At 40.7% G+C, this 23057-nt stretch overlaps 1 protein-coding gene across 2 annotated transcripts in view; it reads right to left on the reverse strand.

Annotated features, from left to right (window-relative positions):
- PCOLCE2 (procollagen C-endopeptidase enhancer 2) overlaps window positions 1-23057 on the reverse strand; it is an 84874-nt gene that overhangs the window by 12623 nt on the left and 49194 nt on the right. The window contains exons 6-7 of one of the 2 annotated variants that reach the window (XM_029616918.1): window positions 6221-6375; window positions 3593-3676 (exon numbers count right to left, since the gene is read on the reverse strand). In XM_029616918.1, the coding sequence (XP_029472778.1) occupies window positions 3593-3676; window positions 6221-6375 (239 nt within the window). The remainder of the gene's footprint in view (window positions 1-3592; window positions 3677-6220; window positions 6376-23057) is intronic. The other variant, XM_029616919.1, reaches the window with a different exon arrangement.

The raw sequence follows: 23057 nt of genomic DNA on the forward strand, positions 1-23057 counted from the left end.
GTTTGATTTGAATTGACGGTGTTCAGTTAGCTTGTTACAGATAATACTGGCAGGCTGATGTCAGCACAGATGCAGATAAGAGATGACATCACCGTGTCCTTTTGGTTATCCTCCTTCCACCAGGTCTCTGAGATGCCAATTATATCTACCTTTTCATTCAGTACTATATACTCTTAACTCTCTCATCTTATTGTTTAGACTTCTAGCATTTGTATACAGACAATTCATAGTGGGGCAGATTTTATAACTTGCACGCACGGGGTACATTTGTGCACGCTACCCAGCGTGCACACTTGTGCACCTTGCGTGCACAGAGCCCTAGGGGAGCCCCGATGGCTTTCCCCGTTCTCTCCACTCCCCCCCACCTTCCCCTCCCTTCCCCTATCTAACCCACCCCCCAGTCCTACCTAAATCCCCCCTTATCTTTATTTCATTATTTGTGCATGCCGGCCAGCTGCCAGCACGCCATCCCCCGGTACGGCCGCTGTGCTGGAGGCCTCGGTCCCACCCCCGGACCGGCACCCCGCCCATGCCTCCGCCCACTTCCCGCCCCTTTTTCAAAGCCCAGGGACATACGCACGTCCCGGGGCTTGCGCGCGTTGCCAAGCCAATGCAAAATAGGCTCTGTGCGCGCAGGAGCAGGTTTTCGGGGTTATGCATGTAAGTTACGTGCGTAACCCTTTGAAAATCTGCCCCAGTATGTTTTTTGTTATATTAACCTGCTTATCAGTTGATAGGGGTAATTTGGAATCTTTCTGCTGTGTCTGCACTTTACTTAAAAGCTTTTGGCTACGTTAGCATTTATTGCAACCTCTCTACCAGGATGCCCTAACTTTCCTGTTTTATTAGAATCCTTCAAAGATTCATCATTCCAAACCATGCACTTCTTAGTGACTGGCTTTCCCCCATCATCTAATTTAAAAGCTGCACTATCTCTTTTTTAAAGGTTAATGTCAGCAGTCTGGTTCCACTCTGGTTAAGATAGCGCCCATCCCATTGGAATAGGCTTCCCCTTCCCCAGAATGTTCACCAGTTCCTAACAAATCTGAAACCCTCTTCTCTGCACCATTATCTCATCCAGGCTTTGAACATCTAGAGCTCAGCCTGCTTCTGGGGTCCTGAGTATGGAATGGGGAGCATTTCTAGAATATAATTCTGGAGGTTCTGGATTTCAGTTTCTTTCCTAAAGAAAGAACCATCCTTTGTTATCAATACCCACATGTACCACAACAGTCAACTCCTCCCCAGCACACTCTAAAATCTTACCTAGTTAACATGTGAGGTCCTCTACCCTTTGCACCATTCAGGCAAGTTACCAAGTGATCCTCACGACCACCAGCCACTCGGCTAACTATATCTCTAATGATCGAATCATCCACTATAACAGCTGTCCTAACCCTTCCCTTCTCCTGGGCACATGGCCCTGTAGATACATTCTCGGTGCAAGATGATAAGGCATCACCTGGAAGGCAGGTCCTAGCTACAGGATTGCTTCTTCCCAAACCAAGGTGATGTTTCCTGCCAGGTGACCTTGGCTCCTCCAATGCGGCACAAGGATTGCTTGAGTGGAGATGGGACTGCTTTACCATGTCCCTGAAGGTCTCCTCTATATATCTCTCTGTCTACCTCATCTCCTTCAGGTCTGTTACTCTGGCCTCCAGAGATCATAGAAACATAAAAATGACGGCAGAAAAAGACCAAACGGCCCATCCAGTCTGCCCAGCAAGCTTCACACATTTTTTTCTCATACTTCTGTTTCTCTTAGCTCTTAGCTCTTAGCTCAGAGATCGGACTCGTTCTCTGAGAGCCAGGAGCTCTTTGCACCAGATGCACACGTATAACCTCTCAACAGGTATATAATCATGTGGCATTCTGTGCAAAAGACTGGTTAGCCCCCAACTTGATGCTGAGCTACTGCCCATGTCTTAATTTTATTAAGTTGTTAAAGTTTTAAAGCTAATTATGGAGTAGGTAAGCAGATTATCTGAATGTAATCCACTTTGAAGTGCCTGAAAAGCAGAATATAAATAAAATAAAGAAATAAAAAATGTAAGGGGTTTTAAATTATTTGATGTCTTTTAAATTCTAAGGTTATTAAATTAATAACTAGGTAACAGTTTGTGAATGACCAGCAACAAGACTAAAACAAATCAATCAATAAAATTAGGGTTAATTGCTTATTATTCCGAATTGCTAATTGACTCCTCTTTTGAAGATTTTCCTCCTATCTGGAGGGGAGTTTCCTATTTAAGGGAAAAAGAGCCTGGGGTTAGCACGCTAGTGATTTGTTGCCCAGGAACCAGTATGCTCACCTTTTTAGATCGTATGTGACCTTTTACAAACTTACAATTCTAATACTTACAAATACTAACTTATACTAACTCACAAAATTAGCTTAAAGTCTATTATCCCTAAACTCTCACCATTCTTAATAGTGACAAACAAATCTTAATTTATACAAGCTCACAAAATTAAGCCAAAGTCCCATTTCTAAACTCATACAATTCTTAACACTTGCAAGCAAATACTAGTCTTAAAAAGCTAACACAAAGTAAACAGCCAGTGATAGTTTAACCCTTTAAGAATTTTTTGTAAAGATTTTAAGTGTTCTTTCCTAGCAAGTCTAACTTACCATCAGCAGATGAAGGTTCTACAGTCAGCACTCCTATTATATCATACATTACTACCCACATATGGAATGGTAAGATACTCTTAATATATTTATCTTATGCAATTGCCAAAATTATAAGTAACTGAATCCTAGATCCATATAGGTTAAAAGAAAGCTTGTTTTGTACTTGTTCATCCAAGCTACATGGAGGTAAAGCTTCTGCACCACAGGACTCTAAATACTACATTGCCAAAGACTGACACCACACAGTATTGGTAAAGAAGATTCAAGAATGATTGAGATTAACGATGTGCTGGTTGGCAGGAAGATCATAATGGCATAATGTTATTTTTCAGAGTGCCTCAAGTAGAAAAAAATGTAAAAAAGACACATTATCTTTAAACACATTACAGACAATATCCCATGCAAAAGTCGTCCCTCAGGATTTCCCGCACAGTGGCTATAGACGGGCCTCTGACCCAGGCCACTCCAGTATTATCGCCCATAACAGATTGCAATGAGGACAGTTTTGCACGTTGCCTTTTAAGACCTTTTCCATGTTTAGCAGCTTCCAGTTCCTTTAGAAAAATATTTTACCTACAAACTGAATTAAGGAACTGTGAGGACTGAGGAAAGCGTTTCATACCACAAACACATCACTGTGATCTAAATATATACAAACTGCTCCAGGCTAGACAACATGCCAGCATAGGGACTGAATCCACACTTTCATATAGCAACAGTCTGCCTTCTGTCTGGTCATTTTTGTTTTGAAGTAGAAAGTGAGTTTGTTTCCGACACACATTTATTTACTGTTTTTGCTTCAAAACATCTCAAAGAATCTGCCAAGTTATAGAAGGTGATCGCACACCATTAAAACACTGTCTTACATATTAATGGCAATTTACAATCAAATTCTCCAGGACTAAATGCATAGCCCCCTAATAACTGATTAAGAAAGGGAAACACTTTTTTCCTTACCAAAGTTACTTGAACAGTAATTGCTCTCGAGAGTCCCAGTCCGTCTGCATTTCTGTTGGCACAAGGTGACTGTTGGTTTAAAACCTTTTCAAACCAGCAAAATATCGGTTTTAGAAAAATAAATTGCATGCAATATTTTGTACTTTAGAGTTTCTTCAAGTTTGTCAGTTCTCAGTACCTGCTTTGCGATGCATTTAAAAAACATGGGACAAGCACAAAGGATCCCTTAGTTGTGAGGAAGTAAGGGAATAGTTGGAACTCAAGTAGGGTCAACGATGCTACTGCAGTAGATTTGATAAATTACACTGGCCTTGAGGTTATTTTCTGCTATCCTATTCTAAATTTCTATGGATCTATGATTCTAGTAGTGCCATTTCTACCTTTGTAACTATGGATTAGATTTACTAAAGTGGTTTCCCCATTTTCTGAATCTTTTAGAAAAATCCTTTGGTACAGCTGGCCTTATATTTGGTATAATATAAGGCCAGCTGTATAAAATAATGACTCTTCTTCAAACTATATTTTATTTCACATAGGAAGTTATATAAATGCCACAATAGTGATATTATTTGAATGCATTAAAACCAATTAAACAAACTATGATGACAAAAGCAACAGTGTACATTGGTGCACTTTATTATGAGAGTAATGTGTCAACTTGAAGAGGAGCCCCATCCTTATGAAGTTCCCCTAATTTTATTCATTAGATTGGGTGGATTCTCTACTGGAGATATATATATATATATATATATATATATATATATATATATATATATATATAAATCAATTGATGCCCACTCTTTCATTTCTCATACAAATGTAATATATCCAGTCTTTAATGTATCAAAAATATTAATTGCTTAAAAACCAACACCACCATTACATCTGTATCTCATACATTCAACCGCTCCATAATGTTTTTTAATGGAACCCATAATACTTGTACAAAAATAGCAGTGCAGAGGTTAGGAACCCAATGGGATGCTCTGATTCTAATTACATTAGTTTTAGCAATGATGCGTTGCATTAATAATAGCTTTAGAAAACATGTACACCTACATAGTAAGTGGGCATCAATTGATTGTCTTTTGTTTATACTGGTTTGAATGTAGCCCCCTCTATAGAGGTATAGTTAGTGCCATCATTTTTTTTTACTCTCTCTCTCTCTATATATATATTTATATTAGATTGGTGTGGTCACTTTCATTTGTAGAGCAGAGAGTTGGCAATATATCCAAGCTTCCAGCAAGTTCAGACTTAACAAGGGATTCTTATCATAGCACACGGGTAAAGCTGGACAGCTTTTGGAAACTAGTGTCCTAATTATCCCCATTGCAGACTTGTAAAGAAAAATCCAATGGATTACTACATTCTTTATACATGCATAGAAAGTACAACATTGTCATAGATTATTGATAATATATTTCTAGGAAATCCAGGGTGAGGGGATGGGTGGTAAATGCTGTTTTATTTTTATCACTAGAAGATCTATAGCCATTAAACACTAGGTCTTCCTTTTAGCTCATTTAGGCCTGGTCTCACTCTCAGTCACTTAGCTTTGTATTTCTCATGCTCAAATACATTATCAGCATGAGCAGGTCTCATGGCATCTGATCATGTCCCTAATTCTCCTGCAAGTGCTCTGATAAATGTAACTAATAAAATGAAAGGAAATCTAGTCACCATTCTCAGGGAGAGTCCTTGGTAAGAAGCAATAGGCTGGAGCCGAGTAGTTTGAAAATTTTAATAGATTAGGTTAATGCGTTCAAGACAGTCCTTTTCAGATTCTACCAACTAATCTTAAACACTATTTCAGGGCAGACTGCAAACAGAATCCATTAAATGGTGTTTATTTTAAAATATTTGGCTAAATAATAAAATTTAGCATTTATTGGGTGGGCACGTGGTATAAATAATATATAAGCAATAAAACTGAACAAATGTCCAGTTATATGATACAGAATACAAAGAGATTTTTGTGTTGGGTGACCTTCAGCTCCTCGTAAATCTATATCCATCCTATCTTAACATAACCAATATGCTAAAGAGCACATTACTGCACTAATGTAATAAGTATCTCTAAAGAAAAACTCAGATGCATTTATGACAAAGCCTTAATGCAATCCATTCACAGTATTATATCAAAAGAAAAGTCGATCCATATTTTAATTAGTAGTATTGTTCCATGTTATTTACTGTATGTATAATAAATATACTCTAGTGTAAATGCTTTACATAAATTTAGCTAAAATTAATATCCATCTGATTAATATTACCCTGACCCATTCATTTTTGTTTGAACCTGATGAAGTGTTAACTCCACAAAGCGTCAATAAATATATTAAGTTAGTTCAATTAATAGATATGTTTCTTTTTGAATTAATTTCCATGCAGTCAAGTGGATCAACATGGCTAAAATTAAACAACAAATATTTACAAATAATATTGATTTAAGCTACTTGGAAAATGTATGTAGTGTGATACTGCTGAGCAAAAGATAATTCTATGTTTATACAGTTTGGAGCAGTTTAAAGGAACAATACCCCACTCAATACCGCCAAAAATCTCCTTTTACATCACTGGAATTTCTTCTAAATTTGAAATTTCAACATAAACATTAAAACCTACTTGTTGTAGTCAATGAAGCTGTGGTAACTGGTGGAGCTGCAGTTGTGGGCAGCTTTTTAGGCCTGAATTTGTAATAACCAATGAAGCCATCTGCAGTCAAACTTAAATCAGACAAGAACTGAATGAGGAGTTCATTTCTCTCTGATACAATAGGCCTGAAATAGAAGGGAAAAAGATCTTTTTATAATAGTAAGTCAATAAATGGCAATTTTTCTTTCTTGACAAACCGAAAACATTACAGCCAGGTTTAATATCTACCTAAATCAGTGTAGGCAAGTCCAGTACTGCAAACTAGTCTGGTTTTCAGGATTTTCACAAAGAGAAATTTGAATGCACTGGAGTCTGTGCATATTGATATCTCATGCATATTCACTGTGGATATTCTGAAAACCAGACCACTTTGCGGCACTCAAGGCCCAGAGTTTCATACCCCTGACCTAAATCGTGAGTGCTAGAAGCTGGAAGGATATAATAGTGATAGACAACACTTCTCATGCCTTTTTTCTCTTATACACTCAGAGCTACCAAGTTACCTAGTTCCAGGAGGGAGATTTTAGGCCAATCCTGGATTTCTGACAACCCTATCCTGATGCATTAAGGGGCCTACTGCACTGATTTCAATAGATAGAATCAGGGACCAAATGCTACACTTTTGTTTGCGATGTAAGTTCCAAACCAGGACTGGGACTGGGTAAGTGGCAGCTCTGTACACTCCAAAGCACCTTTGTCACTGTCAGGGACAGGATACTAGACTAGATGAACCTTTGTTCTGATCTAGTTTGGCAATTCTTGTGTTTTATTTTAAATGTTATGATAAGAAATCTGCAGCATTTTTTCCTGTCCTGCATCGATCCGATATCTCTCTTATTTGTCCTGTATATTCCCCAGTCCCAGATGGCATGCCTGGTGACTCTCAGTAGCTCTCGTTGACCCAAGGATATCTCCGAGACAACCTTTTAATGTCACTTTAATGGCCAGCAGGAATGTGTCTTTCCTCCTTCCCCAGCCATGATTGTGTCATCAGACTCGAGCTTGGCTCAATTCTTATGTTCTTTAATACAATTTAGAATCAGATAAGAGAGAAAATGTTCATTTTAAGCACTGTAAACGTGTTAAGTCTATTTTGAGGATTTTCTGTACCTTTTGAATTCCATTACCATTTTTGTCTTTACCATCTCCTCCAGGAAAGCAGTCCAGGCATCCACCACCTTTTCCAGGAAAAAATATTTCCTGATGTTACTGAGTCTACCCCACCAGAGCTTCATGTTATAACCTCCTAGTTCTGTAGCTTCTATACCACTGGAAAAGGTTTGTTTCTTGTGCATTTTTAAAACCTTCCATGTGTTTGAAAGTCCACATCATATCCCTCCTGGCTCTCCTCTCCTCTGGGTCCTGGAGTCTAATCTCACGTGGCTTTTGGTTCAGACCCTGCACTATTTTGGTTGCCATTCTCTGGAACAGTTCTATTCTCTCTCTATCCTTTTTGAGATTCAGCCTTCAGAACCGAACACTGTACTCAAGGTGAGTTCTCGCCAACGATCTGCACAGGGGAATTCACATCTTTTCTAGCTGGTTATGCCTCTCTGTATGCAGCTTAGCACTCCTCTGGCCCCAGTCACTACCTTGTCACACTGCTACCTTCAGATTATCGGACACTGTCACCCCAAGCTCTCTTTCCCGGTCCGTGCACATCAGTCCCTCGCCCCCTATCACGTAGAGCTCCTTTAGATTTGAGCATCCCAAATGCCTGGCTGAGTTTTTTGGCACTGAATATTAACCACCAAGCATTTGACCACTCCTCAAGCTTTCTTAGATCACTTCTCATTCTGTGTACTCCGTCGGGAGTGTTCACTCTGTTTCAAATTGTAGTGTCCTCTGCAAAAAAGACAAACTTTTTATCCTAAGTCCTCCACAATATCGCACACAAAGATACTGAACAGAACCAGCCCTGGAACCAATTGTAAGGCCCGCAGCTGTTTATCTTTCTTTCTTCAGAGTGAAATCCATTTACCACTAGGGGTATGCAGCTTCCAAAATTTCATTTAGTTTAGTTTTTTTAGATTTTGGGGGGGAAGAGTTCATATTTCAGTTCGCTTAATGTTTGTTTCGGTTCAGGTTATTTGCTGAACCAAAACAAAATAAAACAGAAAATGAAAAATACAAACAAAACAGGACATCCCTAGGCCTCTTTAACCCCCCCCCCCCTGAAATGTTTCCAAGGCCAGGGACTGCCTCAGTCCCCACTTACCCCTTCCATTGATATCCTATTAGTAAAAGGGGCAAGAGGGATTGACCATTTGCCTCCTATCCATTGGACATTGCTTCAAAATTGGTCTCAGGGCTGGATGGCGCCATTTTGTTGTACAGCCGTATTTTTGTATGGATGCAAAGCAAAATAGGCAGTGGCTGGCCCTGAGGCCAGCGCCATTTTGAGGTCATTATGGCGCCAGTCTCAGAAGTGGCTGGTGCAATTTTTAAAGGGATGTCCAAGAGGCAGAAGGTGAATGGACATTTCTCCTTCCCCTTTCACTAATAGGATCCCCATGGAAAGAGTAAGTGGGGGCTGGGGCACTCCCCAGCCTCTTTTTCAGGAGAGAAGGTGGAATTAAAGGGTCCCAGGCCCCAGCAACATTTTACTGGGGGGGTTGGAAGGGTCTCGGTAGGTCCTATCATTTATCAGTTAAATAGTTTGTAATCCACTCCAGCACTCCATCCACTCATTTTATTCATGAGCCTCTTAGGTGGGACAGTATCAAAAGCTGAAAGCTAATTCTCTAATCATTCTTCTACTCATTCAATCAAAAAAAGTGATTAGATTTGTTCAGCATGATTGTCCTCTGGTAAAGCCCTGAAAGATCCTGAAACCCACTTGATTGTAGCTAGGTAGATCCTTTCCTTCAGTGGATTCTACATTAAGTTTTCCACCACCAAGGTAAGACCTACCAGCTTGTAGTTTCTAACCTCCTCTCTTTTGTGAAAAGGGACCACAATTGCTCTTCTCTAGTCTTGTGGCAACAGTCCCATCTTCAAGGATCTATTAAACAGGACCTTCAGTGGACCCACCAAAACCACTCTATGCTTCCTTAGTTTTCTAGAATATATCTCATCTGGCCCCGTGGCTTTGTCCACTTTCAGTTTTGCTAGTTCCACAGACATACCCTCTTCTAATAAATGGTGTGGTATCTAGCCCACTCCCATGTGTACCCTTAGATCCCTGCCTGGTAAATAACAGCTAGAAGGGACAAGACCATTCCTCGCAGCACCTTCCCCTGAGGATGCCTGCAGTGGTTCAGTCCTTGTCCAGAAGGGAGGGTCGGAGTCTTACTGCGTGTGGTCAGTTTAGTTTGGGTTTTGGGTTTTTTTTGAGAGAGGAGCTGGTTTTTGTTCCTGCGCTGTTTTGGTTGGGAGGCTGTCCAGTTCCAGCGCACCCCTTGCCTGGTAGGGGGCTATCCCTTCCTGAGAGTGAAAAGAACTTTAGTGAGGAGGGGGTTTTTGTACTACATCTCCTCACTGTGTGGCTGGACTGGAAAAGCCGTGCTGGATCCAGAAAGACCTTTCCCCCTAAGAGGTCAAACTAGAGAAAGTGTCTAGAGGAGAAGTTTCAAGATCAAAGTGGAGACCTCAACCAGATCTCCACCCGGGGAAGGCAGGACACAAGCTGGGAACATCTGGAACCCTGCTGACATGCAGGTATGGAACTTTTTTCAGGTTTTAGGGTACTCCCCTCAATACGTTTCCCTTTCCTGCTGGGACCCTTGCCCTGCAGACAAGAAAAGAGGGTGAGTTGCTGCCAGACAGTAGTACTAAGGATACCTGCACAGAGGGAAGAAGGGAGAGTTCCTTATGTAGGCCCCAGATTAAATACAGATGTGAAGTAAGACAAGCAACCCATTGATTGGACATTTATTTAATTTCTGCAAATCAAAGTAAATTTGATAATTTTACTGATGCTGACTGTTTCAGAGGGACTGATAAATAATTGTATTATCAGGCCCCTCTCGAAATGCACCTGCAGAAAATGAACCAGTGAATTTTGTGCAATTTGTGAGAAGGTGAAGCCATGAATTAAGAGAAATTTAATGGTGTGCTTTATTCAGAGGAATTTTGTTTTATTAATATAGAGAGAATAACCTCATTCCTTTGTCCTGCCGGTTTATACAGCACTAACATCACCAAAGGGGATAGTAACACACCTCAGAGAGGATTCCTGTTCACCACTTGAGCCTAAAAGGTTAAGCCTTTCCCCCACACAAAGAATCCACTCCTTGGGACTTGTAAAAATTGGGGGAAGTGGCAAAATGAGATAGCCTCAAGAGAAATTCTTTTGTGTGCTCTTGGATGACCATAAAATCTGAAAAAAGGTTATAAAAGAAGCAGTGGTCCTTTCTCCAAGATTCAGTGTTCCTTCTCTTTGGTGAAATACCAACCTATTATCAATAGGCACCAATACAATTTAAGAAGGATCTTTACAATACTATGAAAACCTCAAAACAAATCCTTCATGATACTTATATAACTATTCTCTGTTCAACTCCCAAATCCTCATGTAAGAGTGCAAACGATTGACTATTGACAAAACAATTTAACAAAAAAAATTTTTGTTGGAAGGAGCGGAACGTTTCATATGCATTATCATAAATCCCCACCAGGGGTAATATGATTATTGATTGTAATCATAAACGTCCCACCTCCGACCATTATATGTGATGAATGTGCAAAATGTGCTACAATCCACAAGCTTTTTGTTGAATCATTTTGTTATCTTTTACTATAAAAAATTATGCATAATTGATTGCGGTGAAATAAATCACTTCAATTTTAAGTGCTGTCTAAACGCTCCTCGCAGCCTTGTGTACTGATCCCAACGAAGGGTAAAAAAATCTCCACAGCCGCTGATGACACAACCTAGAACGGCTTAATCGGCAGTCTCTTATGGCTTAGAAATAAGCTCGTACAACACCCCGACTTATCTGGTGGTTGAGCGGGTCACCGACGTAGCCACGTTTCAGGTCCACATTGAGACCTTTCATCAGGGAGTTTGTCCTCTTGCGATGTGTCGTCGGTCAGTGTTGAGCCATTGCCTGCTAGGTTCCTGGCGTGAGTCCGAAGACTCTATCCAAGGCTGACAACGCTCTGAGCTAACGGAAGCGTCAATTTAAACTCCCGGTTAGGCTAGCTGAGCAACCGATCTCCATCAAGCTCTGAACAGATGACGATTACGGCGATTTACCCAATCAAAAGGGCAAACACTCACTCCATTCAATGCGCGGTGAAATGAAAATCATACAATTGAATTCCAGTCTAAAAGTTTATTCAACCCTGCTGGTGCTTGAGATTGCAGAGTGAAAATCCAGAAGGCTTCTCGTTTGTTTAACAATCGAGTCCGATTGCCCCCGCGGGGAGGCAATGGGACTTGATCCAAAATAGTCCATTTTAAATCAGAAAAAGCATGATTCATCTGCACACAATGGGGAACAATCGGTGCGGTTAAAGTGGCAGTGTGTAATTTGGACTTATGTTGTTTAAACGGATTCTAATTTTCCTGACAGTGCGGCCAATGTACACCTTGGGACAAGTGCATGCGATGGCATACACCACATGATCTGATTCACATGTGGTGTGAGTCTTACGGTAAACTTTGTATTCTGTAACAGGATCTGTCCAAGTTTCTCCATTCATGCTCTGTGCACAATGGGCGCAGTATTCAGCTTTTCTGAAGCACAGCTAGCTGATGTTAAAACGTTTCCATCATTGCTCTCTGATACAGATGAACACGTTATCAATACATCATGGGACGAGTTTCTTCGATTGAGCAAGAAGAGTATCCGTGCTGAATTGCACGGCACCACTCTAGTAGAATATATAAAACATCAACTCATTCCCCGAGGGTTACGAGTCCAGAAGGAACCCTTATTATTTACCGATGACAAATCATTTATGCAGACATGGACAGCCATTCTTAATAAATGCGCGCTTGACTTGATGTTATTGATAGTAGGCCAGGTTAAGAAATTCACTACTGAAATAGCGGTGCCGATCCAAGAACAAATTGATCAGTTGAAACAAAATTCTGCCCTAGACCAGTTCGAGGAGAAACTACAAGAACATCAGGCCACTTTGGATAAATTCAGAGAGTCCATCAAGGAAACGAAAATCAGCAAATTTCGTCGAGATCAAACTGATTATAAAACAGATCGGGTATATAAGTGGTTGGGCAATCGGGCTGAACACAGACGTGTTAGATTCAACTTTTCATCAGATGAAAACTCTAGCGGTTCTGATGAGGCAGAGGTCACTGGTTCAGTGCCAAAGACTCCAGGTCAGCCGGATTTTCGGCCAGATCGCGGCAAAACATCCACGCGACCGAAAGGACGGTCGCATCAAGACAACACCACAGAAGGACCGCCACAACCTGGGGTCAATACAAGAACGAGAAACAAATGACACCTACTATCAGTTCTGAGCACGTTTGCAATGTGCCACAGTCATCATCTGCTGTTGTTAACCTTTCTTCTACACAATTATCTGTTGATCAGATAGCCGTTTTAGATCATGGTTTATCATTTGTACCCACATCCAAACATTCTCCGTTTGAAGCCCGCATCATGTTTCAGCGATTTATACGGAAATTAAATCTAAAAGTATTTTTTGCCCAAGCTGATCATCAAACGACTCAAGATATGTCCATTGTATGTCATCATTCTACTTGGAATCCTCCCGGACCTATTGACCCTCATGTAAAAACCTTTGAGCAATTGGTTTTACGTGATATGAGCATTTATGAGAATCAAGAACATCGATGGCAATACAATCTGTCAGCTCCGTTGAGATCTGCTTTACAATCCCTTTCTCAAAATTCTGAATTAATCATCAAGCCAGTGGACAAGGGGGGCGGGGTTGTCCTCCAGGATAAATCAGTATATGATCAGGTTATGCTTCATCATTTGAATAACCCTGTGTATTACAAAAAGTTGACCAATGATCCCACTGTTGGATTGTCTAAAATTCTTCAAGGAATAGTCGATAGCACTACGTGTTTTACGGCTAAAGAGAAGAAGTTTTTGATTGTTGAACATCCCTGGCTCCCCGTAATATATTCTCTTCCTAAAATTCACAAAGATCTTCATAATCCACCAATCCGCCCGATCGTGTCTTTAAATGATTCGGTACTGGAAGCTCCTGCTGTATTATTGGATAAATTATTACAACCTTATGCGACATCTTCAGCTTCATACATCAAAGTCACCATTCACTTGTTACAGAAATTACAAAGCACGATCTTAGATGATCAGTTACATTACATATTGGTGACTATGGACATTAGCGCTTTATACACCAATATTCCTCAGTTACAGGCTTTTCAAGTCATTGAACAATGTTTATCACAAAGGCTGTCACATCAAAGGATTCCTAACTCAGTTATCCTGCAACTTTTGGAAGTGGTGCTATATAACAATTATTTCATGTATAAGGATCAATTGTTTGCTCAAATACATGGAATTCCCATGGGCTCTCCGTTGGCCCCCACTACCGCCAATATCTATGTAGCTCACTTTGAACACAACATTGTTTACAGGTCAGCATGGTGGTGTGATGTTGTGATTTGGGTCAGGTATATTGACGACATCTTTTTAGTGTGGAAAAACACTGAAGAGAATTTGACATTGTTTTTTGAGTGGTTAAACCAGCAAGACCCCTATTTGCAATTCACTAAACAGCAGTCATACACCCAAGTACCTTTTCTTGATGTCTTAGTGAGTTTGGAGAATGGTCATTTTACAACTACAGTGTATCGCAAGCCCACTGACAAGAATAATCTTTTAAAATTCCATAGCCACCATCCGCCATCGTTTAAACGTGGCTTACCCGTAAGCCAGTTTTTCAGAATCAAACGGATTTGTTCTGATCAGCATCAATTTGAACTTCAGTCCCAGATCCTGAGTGACAGATTTTTGGAACGGGGTTACCCGAAATCGGTGGTAAAACGTGCATATAAACGGGCAAAATATTCTGATAGGGCGTCTTTGCTATCCTATAAACCTCTAAAACAAGATCCCGGTTTAGTATGTGTGTTAAACCAGTCAGTGGCTACTTCAGCCATAGCTGCTTCAATTCGGGCAAATTGGCCGGTTTTGGCGCTTCATGAAATTTTCAAAGATTTCCCATTAATAGTCACGACACGTGGCAAGAATATCCGGGATGCGTTGATACATGCGGTGATCGATGGACGTATTTGTGAACCAGGCGGTAGTCACAACCAATGTGGACATTGCGCCCATTGTGCACAGAGCATGAATGGAGAAACTTGGACAGATCCTGTTACAGAATACAAAGTTTACCGTAAGACTCACACCACATGTGAATCAGATCATGTGGCGTATGCCATCGCATGCACTTGTCCCAAGGTGTACATTGGCCGCACTGTCAGGAAAATTAGAATCCGTTTAAACGAACATAAGTCCAAATTACACACTGCCACTTTAACCGCACCGATTGTTCCCCATTGTGTGCAGATGAATCATGCTTTTTCTGATTTAAAATGGACTATTTTGGATCAAGTCCCATTGCCTCCCTGCGGGGGTAATCGGACTCGATTGTTAAACAAACGAGAAGCCTTCTGGATTTTCACTCTGCAATCTCAAGCACCAGCAGGGTTGAATGAACTTTTAGACTGGAATTCAATTGTATGATTTTCATTTCACCGCGCATTGAATGGAGTGAGTGTTTGCCCTTTTGATTGGGTAAATCGCCGTAATCGTCATCTGTTCAGAGCTTGATGGAGATCGGTTGCTCAGCTAGCCTAACCGGGAGTTTAAATTGACGCTTCCGTTAGCTCAGAGCGTTGTCAGCCTTGGATAGAGTCTTCGGACTCACGCCAGGAACCTAGCAGGCAATGGCTCAACACTGACCGACGACACATCGCAAGAGGACAAACTCCCTGATGAAAGGTCTCAATGTGGACCTGAAACGTGGCTACGTCGGTGACCCGCTCAACCACCAGATAAGTCGGGGTGTTGTACGAGCTTATTTCTAAGCCATAAGAGACTGCCGATTAAGCCGTTCTAGGTTGTGTCATCAGCGGCTGTGGAGATTTTTTACCCTTCGTTGGGATCAGTACACAAGGCTGCGAGGAGCGTTTAGACAGCACTTAAAATTGAAGTGATTTATTTCACCGCAATCAATTATGCATAATTTTTTATAGTAAAAGATAACAAAATGATTCAACAAAAAGCTTGTGGATTGTAGCACATTTTGCACATTCATCACATATAATGGTCGGAGGTGGGACGTTTATGATTACAATCAATAATCATATTACCCCTGGTGGGGATTTATGATAATGCATATGAAACGTTCCGCTCCTTCCAACAAAAATTTTTTTTGTTAAATTGTTTTGTCAATAGTCAATCGTTTGCACTCTTACATGAGGATTTGGGAGTTGAACAGAGAATAGTTATATAAGTATCATGAAGGATTTGTTTTGAGGTTTCCTTCTCTTTGGTGAACACTGAACAGAAGTATTTGTTTAGCATTTCAGCTTTTTGCTTCTTGCCCTCCACACATTGCTGCTCATCACCATTCCATATGACAGTACCAGGTCCAGTATCACCTCTCCCCATATGGGTTCCATCATCATTTGAGCAGAGTCTCTTGAAGAGCATCCATGGTCTCTCTACTTCTTACTTATTCTGCTGACGGGATACTCCAATCCACATCCAACACCCCACTTTTTAAATATCTTTGGTCAGACCTCTGTCTGGTTTCTCCATCTGTGTGATGGTCTGTAGACCACACTAGTGTATATGAAATGCCATCTAATTTTTTTAAGATGCCCACAGGGCCTCTTTTCCCATTGCCCCTTGCATTTCAGTTGCTTTGATATTACTTTTGACATAAAAAGCTACTCCTTCCCCTTTTCTAACATCTCTATCTTTCCTAAACAGATTATAGCCTGGTATGGCTGGCTATATCCCATTCCTGAGACTCATAGAATCTTGCGTCCATAATAGCAACAGGATCTAAGTCCGTCTCCACCAATAGGGCTTGCAGATCTGGAACTTTATTGTCCAGACTACATTTGTGCTCATGGCTTTCCAGCTATTTCTTCATTCTAGAGGGAGTGTTGACTGCAGAACTTTCATCTGCTGGTGGTAAGTTGGACTTGCTAGGACAGAACACTTACAATCTTTGAAAAAAAAAAGAATTAAGCTATCACTGGCTGTGTGTGCTAGTTTTTAAGGATAGTAGTTGTTTGTGGTTCTTAGGCATTGCACGGGTTTAGAAATAGGACTTTGGGTTATTTTGTGAGCTTCTTTAAGTTAGTATTTGTTTGCCACTTAAGAATTGTGAGAGTTTAGAGATAATAGGCTTTGAGTTGCTAATTTTGCAAGCTTGAATAAGTTGGTATTTGCCACCGTTAGATGTGTGTTTGGAAATAGGACTTTGGGTTATTTTGTGAACTTCTGTATGTATGTTAGTATTTGCTTATAAGTATTAAAATTGTGAGTTTGTAAAGTTCGCTTATGTGATCTGAAAAGGTGAGAGCACTGGTCCTGGGAAACTGGTCAATATGATTCTCAACACCCCCCCCCCCCCTCCCCATCTCCTGCATACCCCTGGATTTTTTTCTGTTAAATAGATACTCCTAGTTACAAGGAAAATTTTGAAAATATGAATCAATTAGTAATTTTGCATAACATACAATTAACCCTGATATTAGTGATTGACTAAAATTAGACTTTTTGCTGGCCATTCACAAACTAACAATAGTCACCTAGTTATCAATTTAAAAACTTTAGGACTGAATTTGAAAAGCATTGCTCATACTAAAAAGCCCATAGATGCAAGTATGCAGGCCGCACGAGAGCGACGCGTATTTTAAAAGCCAGAAGTTATGCGCGTATATACACATGCATGGGTAATAAAAAAAAAAAAAAAAAGATGGGAAAGTTGCAGAGTTTGGGACAGGGCCTGGGTGTTCCGGGGCGGGGCCAACCGTTATGTGCGTAACTCTGTATTTTAAAACCAGAGGCTGCAGCGCGCGGTGGCTCTTTAGCTGCATGACTTTACTGCTGCTCCTGATGAGGAGCGAATCTGCAGATCTCGGGTTTTTGGGCTTACCCGATAGGGTGAGAGGCTGGGTCAGCTGAGGGGGCCTGCAGGATGAAGAACCAGAGCGGTCTGGATGAACTTGAGATTGACTGGGCAAATCGGTGGACTAATTTGAAAAACTATGACTGTCCTTCGCGCGAGCGCGTTTTAAAATCCGCTTACATACGCATGTTAAAGCCTGCAAAGTCCTATGGAAGATAGGCGGAGTAGGTTTGCTTGAATAACCTCTTAAAACTAGGAGCATACTTATGCGCAATAGGCGTATTTTAAATCATACACCTGCAAGGGTGCACATGATTTAAAATTTAAATGTATCTCCACTTGCATGCCAATATGCTCGTGTATGGGCACACATGCACTGGTTTTAAAATTTGCCTGTTAGATTTTAAAAGATACCAAATAATTTAAAATCCCTTAAATTGAGACACATGCTTACTCCATAATCAGCTTTAAAATTTTAGCAGCTTAATAAAATGAAGATACAGACAGACGTGTAGCAGCAAATTAGGGGCTATCCAGTCTTTTCCACTGAGTGCCACAGGTATGATTATCTGCCTGTTCGTGAGATGTCGTATGTCTGCACCCGGAACAAAACGCTCCTGGCTTTCAAAGAGCGAGTCTGATCTCTGGAGGCCAGAGTGGCAGACCTGGAGGAGCTGAGGCAGGCAGAGAGGTGGATAAAGGTGAGCCAGTTGATAAGAACATAAGAAATTGCCATACTGGGTCAGACCAAGGGTCCATCAAGCCCAGCATCCTGTTTCCAACAGAGGCCAAACCAGGCCACAAGAACCTGGCACCCAAACACTAAAAAGATCCCATGCTACTGATGCAATTAATAGCAGTGGCTATTCCCTAAGTAAACTTGATTAATAGCCATTAATGGACTTCTCCAAGAACTTATCCAAATCTTTTTTGAACCCAGCTACACTAACTGTACTAACCATATCCTCTGGCAACAAATTACAGAGCTTTATTGTGCGTTGAGTAAAAAAGAATTTTCTCCGATTAGTCTTAAACGTGTTACATTGCCAACTTCATGGAATGCCCCCTTGTCCTGTTATTCGAAAGTGTAAATAATCGATTCACATCTACTAGTTCAAGACCTCTCATGATCTTAAAGACCTCTATCATATCCCCCTCAGCCATCTCTTCTCCAAGATATAGTATATTTGTATTTTCAGAAAGTGTTTGAAAAAGTACCACATGAGAGACTCCTATAGAAATTATAAAATCATGGGATATGAGGCAATTTTCTATTGTATATTGAGAATTGATAGAAAACAGAGAATAGGGCTAAATAGTCAATTTTCTCAATGGAGAAAGGTGAATAGTGGAGTGTCCCAGGGATCTGTACTAGGACTGCTGCTTTTTAACATATTTATAAATGACCTAATGATGGGAACAATGTGAGGTGATCAAATTTGCTGATGGTACAAAATTATTCAAAGCTGTTAAATCACAAGAGGATTGTGAGAAATTGCAAGAGGACTTTGCAAAACTGGGAGACTGGGCATGCAAGTGCCAGATGACATTTAATGTGCGTGATGCATGTAGGGAAGAGCAACTCAAATTATAGCTACACAGAGCAAAGTTCCACCCAGGAAAAGAATCTAGGCGTCATCGTGGAGAATATGTTAGAATCCTTTGCTCAGTGTGCAGCGGCAGCCAAGAAAGCAAATAGAATGTTGGGAATTATTAGGAAAGGAATGGAGAATAAAACAGAGAATATCTTAATGCCTGTAGGCAAGGTGGTGTGACTGCATCTTGAGAATTGTGTGCAGTTTTGGTCATCACATCTCAAAAATCAGAAACAGCATAATTAGAAAAAGTACAGAAAGGGTGACCAAAATTAAAAGGAGATGGAATGATTCCCCTATGAAGAAAGGCTAAAGAGGTTAGGGCTCTTCAGCTTGGAGAAGAGATGACTGAGGGGAGATATGATAGAGGTCTATAAAATGAGTGGAGTGGAATGGGTAAACGTGAATCCATTGTTTACTTTTTCAAAAAGTACAAAGACTAGGGGACATTCAATGAAGTTACTAGGTGATACATTTAAGACAAAAAGAAAATATTTGTTTTCCTCAACACATTATTAAACTCAGGAATTTGGTGAAAGCCTTTAGTGTAGCTGGGTTTAAAAAAGGTTTGGACATGTTCCTTGAAGAAAAGTCCAAATCATTCTTGGACTTGGGGAAATCCACTGCTTATCCTGGGACTTCATAACACAGGAGTGGTGGGATAAGCAGCATAGAATCTATTAGATGTTTTGGGATCCTGCCAGGGACTTGTTACCTGGATTGACCACTATTGCAAACAGGATACTGGGCTTGATGTACCCAGTAGGGCAAATTCTTTGTTCTTATGTTATATAAACTAAAAGCTTTAGTTTGGGTGGAATACAACACTATATGAGACTTCATAACACAGGAGGTGGTGCTCAAAAAAACATCCACTGTACATCTGAACTCAGTGCTGCATTTATGTGATGGTCCTTGTGGTTTGATATTCTGCCAACGTCCACAAACCCAAACAGCATTACCATGGAATACCACATGATCTGACTCGTTATAATTATATTCACTTTTGCAAATTTTGTCGTCAAGCAATCCACATCGACACGTGTCCAGTTCATATTTCAATGTCAGGACCCTAACAAATGAAAGGAGTGCAGTGCATGTTTGTTGCCGCATATGATGGACAGAGTTGATTTTTTAAAAATATTTTCTAGCTCCCAAACTGCATACCTAAGTGTGTAAAATATGGCCCAGTATTTCCTTAAGTAAGTCATCTCGTACACTGAGATATAAATTGAGCAGTAATATATGTGGGTGTTAGTATGGGCAGATTATTGTCTCTGTCCTCCCTGATAAGTGTTGTTTTTTTTTGTTTTTTTACTGATTTAATAAATTGACAGATTCTAGTGTGATAATCTCTGAATTGTGTGTCCTCAGTTGAGTATAAAATATCTTTGGAGATGCTTACCACCTCTATTGGGCGGAAGGATCAAAGGGAGAGATGCCATGGACAAGATTTCCATCTTACTATATCAGCATGGGCTAGACGTTATAGGCAGCACCTCCTTAAATGCGTCAGCTAATTTGGTTCAGATAAATATTAAAGTAACTATTACTTTTATGTAATATTAAAGCCGGTATTTTCCTCTCTGCTGTGTGGAAATAGGCATCCATTTCCTAGTCATTACATACAGTGTTTTTCTGTACAGACCAGCTATGACACGTTATCAACTAACATTATTGCCGTGCAGAGTTTTTATTACGAGTTTTTGCCTCTGTGGCCAACTTATTTTCAAATTCTCTCTTAGCCTGTGTTATCAGTATCTTACATTTAACTTGCCAATGCTTATTCTTTATCCTATTTTCCACTGATGGATCCTTCTTCCAATTTTTGAATGAAGTTCTTTTGGCTAAAATAGCCTCTTTCACCTCACTTTTTAACCATGCCAGCAATCATTTGGCTTTCCTTCCACCTATGCGTGTAATACATATGGACTGTGCTTCTAAGATGTATTTTTTAGTTAATGTCCATGCCTATTGCACACTCTTTACCTTTGTAGCTGCACCTTTCAGTTTTGGGGTTTTTTTTTTTTGTTTTTATCTATTTTCCTCATTTTGTCAAAGTTTCCCTACTGAAAGTTTAGTGCTAGAGCCATGGATTTACTTATTGTCCCCATTCCTGTCATTAATTCAAATTTAATCATATTAGGATCACTATTGCCAAACAGCTCCACTACTGTTAACTGTCTCACCAGATCCTGTTCTCCACTGAGAATTAGATATAAAATTTCACCCTCTCTTGTCGGTTCCTGAACCAATTGCTCCATAAAACTGTCATTTATTCTATCCAGGAACTTTATCTCTCTAGCATGTCCTGATGTTACATTTATCAATATTGGGGTAACTGAAATCTATTAACACAAGGAGTCGTCAGTTAACCACCACAACCAAAATCTAACAATATCAAGGTGGAACAAAATGAAATTTGTTAATGATAGCCTAAGAAGGTGTCAACAAGCCTGACGTTGTGTGACTTATTTAAGACACCAACCGGTCTTCTCAATCATTCACCTTCTATATATTTTTTATTAAATTCAAAAATATTTTTTGTTGAAGTTTTCTACTTTTACTTAAAACAGTCCTCCTGTTTTAAGTAAAAGTAAAATTTTGTTCCACCTTGATATTGTTACGTAACTGAAATCTCCCATTACTGCACTACCAATTTGGTTAGCTTCCCTAATTTCTCTTAACATTTCACTGTCCGTCTCACCATCTTGGCCAGGTGGATGGTAGTATTCTCCTATGACTATACTCTTCCCCAACACACAAGGGATTTCTACCCATTTAGGGCCGGATTTTAAAAGGGTTACGCACTTAAGTTAAATGCGTAACCCTTAAAAAAAACCCCTGCGTGCGCTGAGCCTATTTTGCATAGGCTCGGCGGCGCATGCAAGCCCCGGGACGTGCGTAAGTCCCGGGGCTTGCAAAAAGGGGCGATCGGGGGCGTGGCAGGGGGCATGGTGTCCGATCGGGGGCGTGTTCGGGGGCGTGTGGGCGGTCTGGGGGCATGGCCGAGTGCCCCGACACAGCAGCCTATGTCGGGGCCTGCCGCGCCGGCTGTCTGCCGGCACGTGTAAGTTACTACTGCCCGGAGGCAGTAGTAACTTTTCGGATAAAGGTGGGGGGGTGTCTAGATAGGGCCAGGGGGGGTGAGTTAGGTAGGGGAAGGGAGGGGAAGGTGCGGGGGGGGGGGGGGTGGATGGAAAGTTCCCTCCGAGGCCGCTCCAATTTCGGAGCGGCCTCGGAGGGAACATGCAGCGTGTGCAGGGCTCGGCGCGCACAAGTTGCACAAATGTGCACCCCCTTGCGTGTGTCGACCCCGGATTTTATAGGATACGCGCGGCTATACACGTATCTTATAAAATCCAGCGTACTTTTGTTTGCGCCTGATGCGCGAACAAAAGTATGCGCGCTCGCTGTCTTTTAAAATGTACCCCAGTGTCTCTTGCAGGATCTCTAACCTTTGGACTCTATGCCATCCCGGACATAAAGCGCCACCCCACCACTCCTCTCTGACATTGCAATATAATTTCTACCCTGGTATAGCAATATCCCTTTGGTTATCTTTCTTCCACCCTGTCTCTGAAATGCCAATTAAGTCTATGACATCATTCACTGCTATGCATTCTAACTCTCCCATCTTGCTTTTTAAACTTCTGGCATTAGTATACAAGCATTTCAGGATTTCCGGTTATGGTGCTCTGCTGACAGGAGGTTGAGTATGAGAGCTCCAGGACTCCCACTTCTCAATATTGCTAAAATCTACTTGAAATACCCCCGAAACTGTCTCCCTTTGTATACATCACATAATCAAAAGAGGAAAGCTTACACATTTAATCATTTATTTTCACAAAAACTGTTTATGAAGAATGTGTCCATGAATTTAAAAAACACACACACTCGCACTCATTCACTCATTAAAATACTCACAATAAGGATACATAAAAGACCAGCCTATACCCATATTCACAGTATCTACTGTAACTTTGTAAACATGATTTCCTGTGGAAACCTCCACTTACAATCTTTCCAAGATTACATATATTTATACAATTATTCAAAAACACAATAATTTGAACACAAAAACACAAATTTGAAGTAGCTTGTATCAATGTGGTTGACCACGTTGATACAAGCTACTTCAAATTTGA

Source organism: Rhinatrema bivittatum, chromosome 9 (genome assembly GCF_901001135.1).
Source record: "Rhinatrema bivittatum chromosome 9, aRhiBiv1.1, whole genome shotgun sequence".
NCBI lineage: Eukaryota > Metazoa > Chordata > Amphibia > Gymnophiona > Rhinatrematidae > Rhinatrema > Rhinatrema bivittatum.